The 4027-nt window shown below is 29.2% G+C and overlaps 1 protein-coding gene across 1 annotated transcript; it reads right to left on the bottom strand.

Annotated features, from left to right (window-relative positions):
• Positions 1-824: 824 nt before the first annotated feature.
• Positions 825-2193, bottom strand: LOC127136243 (ubiquitin-conjugating enzyme E2 2). Its single transcript, XM_051062830.1, has 4 exons — positions 2090-2193; positions 1683-1816; positions 1510-1535; positions 825-925 (listed from the first exon to the last, which is right to left on the bottom strand). Exons 2-4 carry the CDS (start codon positions 1805-1807, stop codon positions 825-827), a joined length of 252 nt encoding a protein of 83 aa, XP_050918787.1. The 5' UTR covers positions 1808-1816; positions 2090-2193.
• Between the last annotated feature and the right edge of the window lie 1834 nt (positions 2194-4027).

Below are 4027 nucleotides of genomic sequence, written 5' to 3'. Positions count from 1 at the left end.
TTTGGCCAAAAGCGCTTTATAAGACCCTCTTATTTTAAATTTTTTAGGTATATCTTAGACAGCGCTTTTGAAAAGCGCTGTCTAAGCCCCCCCTTAGACAGCGCTTTGGCCAAAAGCGCTTTCTAAGACCCTCCTTAGACAGCGCTTTTTACAAAAGCGCTGTCTAAGGTATACGAAAATTTTTGAAGCTTTTGTTTTAAACCACATTTTTTCCAGGTTTATAAACCAGAATTTCTACCTGTTTTCAACCAGATTTTGACAGACAATTATCACATTTTATATATGCCATTTTGGCCTTTTTTCTACCAATTTTTGGCTAACAAATATATATATACCAATTCAAACCAATTTTGCCTTAAATGTATCAAAATATATACAAATTTATGTACACATTTACAAGTCATTACATATACTACAAATGTACACATTAATTACACAAATTTATGAACAAACATTGAGCTCTATCATGAATTGACACCACTCCTCTTTGATTTCGTCCACTTGATCCTTTGTATAAAATGCACACTTGAATTCCTCAAAGTACTACATAATAATATAACATATTTTGAATTAATTCCAACTATTTAATTATATGAGATATGTGTAAATATAAAAATAACTCATAAGTTAGAAATACATACATCGGTGGGAATCTTTAATCGGCCCAAAGCAAGAGTATCTCGCATAAACCTCAACATGAAATACCCGCAATCTATTTGATTACGTTGTTGAGGACACTACATATGAAAAAAAAAATATGGATTATAAATCCTAAGTTTTATCAAGTGTCATCACTAATGAACAAGAAGGTTTGCATTTTCAACTTAATACTTACTGTTTGGATGAAACATTCGGGAGACAAATCGTACAGTGGGTGGCTTGTTTGGATAATCCTCAGAAAATTGAAGAGTCAACTTAAACGTGCCTGAATAACTCAAAAGCAGGAATGTTGTTATGTAAACATATCTAATTTCATGATAATATCAAAACACATAACATAAATATCACATCAAAATATAAATGTACATGATTCTTCGACTACTTGAGCAAGAGCACCTTGTACATGGTTTGATAGGGAAAAATAATTTAGCTTAACATATTTCGAGAGAGTGTAAGTGCAGTCTCTGATAGGCACATTAGGTAGAGACAACATAACAGACCAGAGTTAAAATTAATATTGAAAAACAAAAAACAAAACAGAGAGGCGGAGAGAGTTAGATTCATAAAAATAGCATCAAACCTCAAAGCAGAAGCCTGTTCTAGAAGTAAGAAACTCAATTTTAAGATACCCTAGATACCTATCAAACAACCCAAAGTCTAGAGTATGGAACAACTACAACTATCTTTGCAACATAATTCTAATGCCATCGAAAAACCAAGTTCAATTAATATAACAGAACATAAAACAATTAATACAATAGAATAATTAAAAATACTTAGAAATACACAAGATGGCTAAATAACCTAATTAAGTTTACAGAGAGGAGCTGTAGTAAAGAACTGACTCACCTCCATCCCATGGAGTATCATCAGGACTGCAATCCAAAGCAGACAAGAAAGCAGAAATTGCTTATCCATTCATACTTAAAGAAAGTGAAATAAAATAAAAACAAAAAGTGACAAAATTATACAAGTACATACATAATCCTATGCATCTTTCTACAATTATGAATCGAACTCACCCAAATATGACAGCATTCCACAGCATGATGTTGTTATCCTGAGGCGCACCACTGATTCCTGCAGGTGGATCATGTTGCAGCCTCTTAAAATCTCTCATCAGTCTCTTCCTAGCAGGAGTCGACATCGCTAGCACCTATGAAATAAACAACAGGCACAAAAGTTACGCATAAGAAAACCTAGATCAATATATGCATGTGAGACACAAACAAATTGATAATTCAATTTGGTAGAATTTCCATAATCAATCGTAAGAAAACAAAATAATGATAAAATTCGGCAGCAATCTCACAGAAAGAGTGGTGATTTCAATTTTAGGGTTTTGATTCAGATCCAAGCGAAAACGATGATTAAAACTGATTGAATGATAAATAGAAATAATGAAATGAAAATGGAGAAATAGACTGACCGATGAGATGGGAAAGGGAAAAGGAAGTAAGTAAGAGGTGAGATCGAATGGAAAGCAAGGGCGGCTGAGGGAAAAATTGGTTTTAGAATTTAGAAGAGGCGTGGTGTTAAAAGCGCTTTCTAAACCCCCCTTAGACAGCGCTTTTGGTTTTAATTTTTTTTTTTAATTTAAAGACTTTAGACAGCGCTTTATCAAAAGCGCTGACTAAGGTCTATATTTAAAAGCGCTTTCTAAAAGCGCTGTCTAAGGGGGGGTCTTAGACAGCGCTTTTAGAAAGCGCTGTCTAAGACCCCCCCTTAGACAGCGCTTTCATTATTTTTTTGGAACATTTTCCGTGTTTTATTTTAATTTTAACCTTAGACAGCGCTTTCTTTTAAAAGCGCTGTCTAAGATGCGCTGTTAAAAGTCATTTTTGACGTAGTGAATGTCTCGTGATTTTGAAATTTGGTAACAGCTTTATTACATGGTTGTCGTTAAAAATGTCAAATTCAAAATATATTCCAAAATTAACATTTTGGAACATATGTTATATGTAAAACTATTTCCTTAAATTTGGAATTCCGAAACCCTCTGGAACTCAATATAAAGGGTTATCATTCAAAATAAACAAAATGTTCTCAAAGAGTTACAAATTTGAAAGAAGAATTAATTTTCAATCCATTAGTTTCTGCAAGTTTGTTAAAAGTAATTCAAGCCATGTGTTGTTCATGCAAGAAGGGAATTAACTTTCAATTTGCTTTAACTAAGCAAAAATAATCTCCATTATTATGAGAATTTCATTTGTCATTAAAAATGTATTGAAAAATAAATTATACATCCGCACAAACATAGGGATAACAATCTCACTTGAATCAGTGATTATAGTGATATATATATATATATATATATATATATATATATATATATATAATATATATATATATATATATATATATATATATATATATATATATATATATATATATATATATATATATATATATATATATATATATATATATATATAATATATATATATTATATATATATATATATATATATATATAATATATATATATATATATATATATATATATATATATATATATATATAATATATATATTATATATATATATTAGTTCCTACTTGATTAGGTAATGTCAACTATTCCACATTATTGATACCAGTTAATTGGGTTTTTGGTGTATATACTTCCAAGATGGTAGACATATAAAGTAAGTGAAAAATATTATAAACGAGAAAGATACAAAAATGAACAGAAAGTGAGGTGTCCGAGTAGATATTTTGTATAAAGTATTATAAATTAATCCAACTTATTAAGAGAGTAATTCAACTAGGTTTCTTTAGTCGAGCATATGCTTTACACCATGCACATGCATAGAAGAAGAAGAGTGCATGGAGATATGATCATCTCTTCATATATATATATATATATATATATATATATATATATATATATATATATATATATATATATATATATATATATATATATATATCTATATATATATATATATTATATTAATATATATATTATATATATATATATATATAATATATATATATATATATATATATATATATTATATATATATAATATATAAAGTTTTTAATTGAATCGATTCAGGCTGCAATTGTAAACGGATCACTTTCTTTATAGTATTTCAAACATTCTCGAATGTCTTAGAGTTTTTATACAGAATACCTAGGATAATTCATCCTATGCAGAATATCTAAGATAATTCATTCTAAAAGGTCAAGCCTCCACACAATGCCATGAAGAATGGGAGACTTACCATCTCACTTACTAGAATGTTATGCCTTGAGGGTCAAATTTAGCTATATGTTAAGCAATCGTAATTGGACTTATGTAGAAGTTACAACTATCTGAGGTCGGACAATAAAAATATAGGTGTTAATGCATGTTAGAGATTTGG

Source organism: Lathyrus oleraceus, chromosome 4 (genome assembly GCF_024323335.1).
Source record: "Lathyrus oleraceus cultivar Zhongwan6 chromosome 4, CAAS_Psat_ZW6_1.0, whole genome shotgun sequence".
NCBI classification, from domain to species: Eukaryota; Viridiplantae; Streptophyta; class Magnoliopsida; order Fabales; family Fabaceae; genus Lathyrus; species Lathyrus oleraceus.
The sequence above is the reverse complement of the archived record's forward strand: the minus strand, read 5'-3'. Positions and strand labels throughout refer to the sequence as shown.

Coding starts and splice junctions, on each gene's coding strand:
- LOC127136243 (XM_051062830.1), bottom strand. CDS start 1,807: ATGTCGACTCCTGCTAGGAAGAGACTGATGAGAGATTTTAAGAGGCTG. Junction 1,536..1,682: donor TGGAATGCTGTCATATTTGG/GTGAGTTCGATT, acceptor TTTGGATTGCAG/TCCTGATGATACTCCATGGG. Junction 926..1,509: donor TGATACTCCATGGGATGGAG/GTGAGTCAGTTC, acceptor TGAGTTATTCAG/GCACGTTTAAGTTGACTCTT.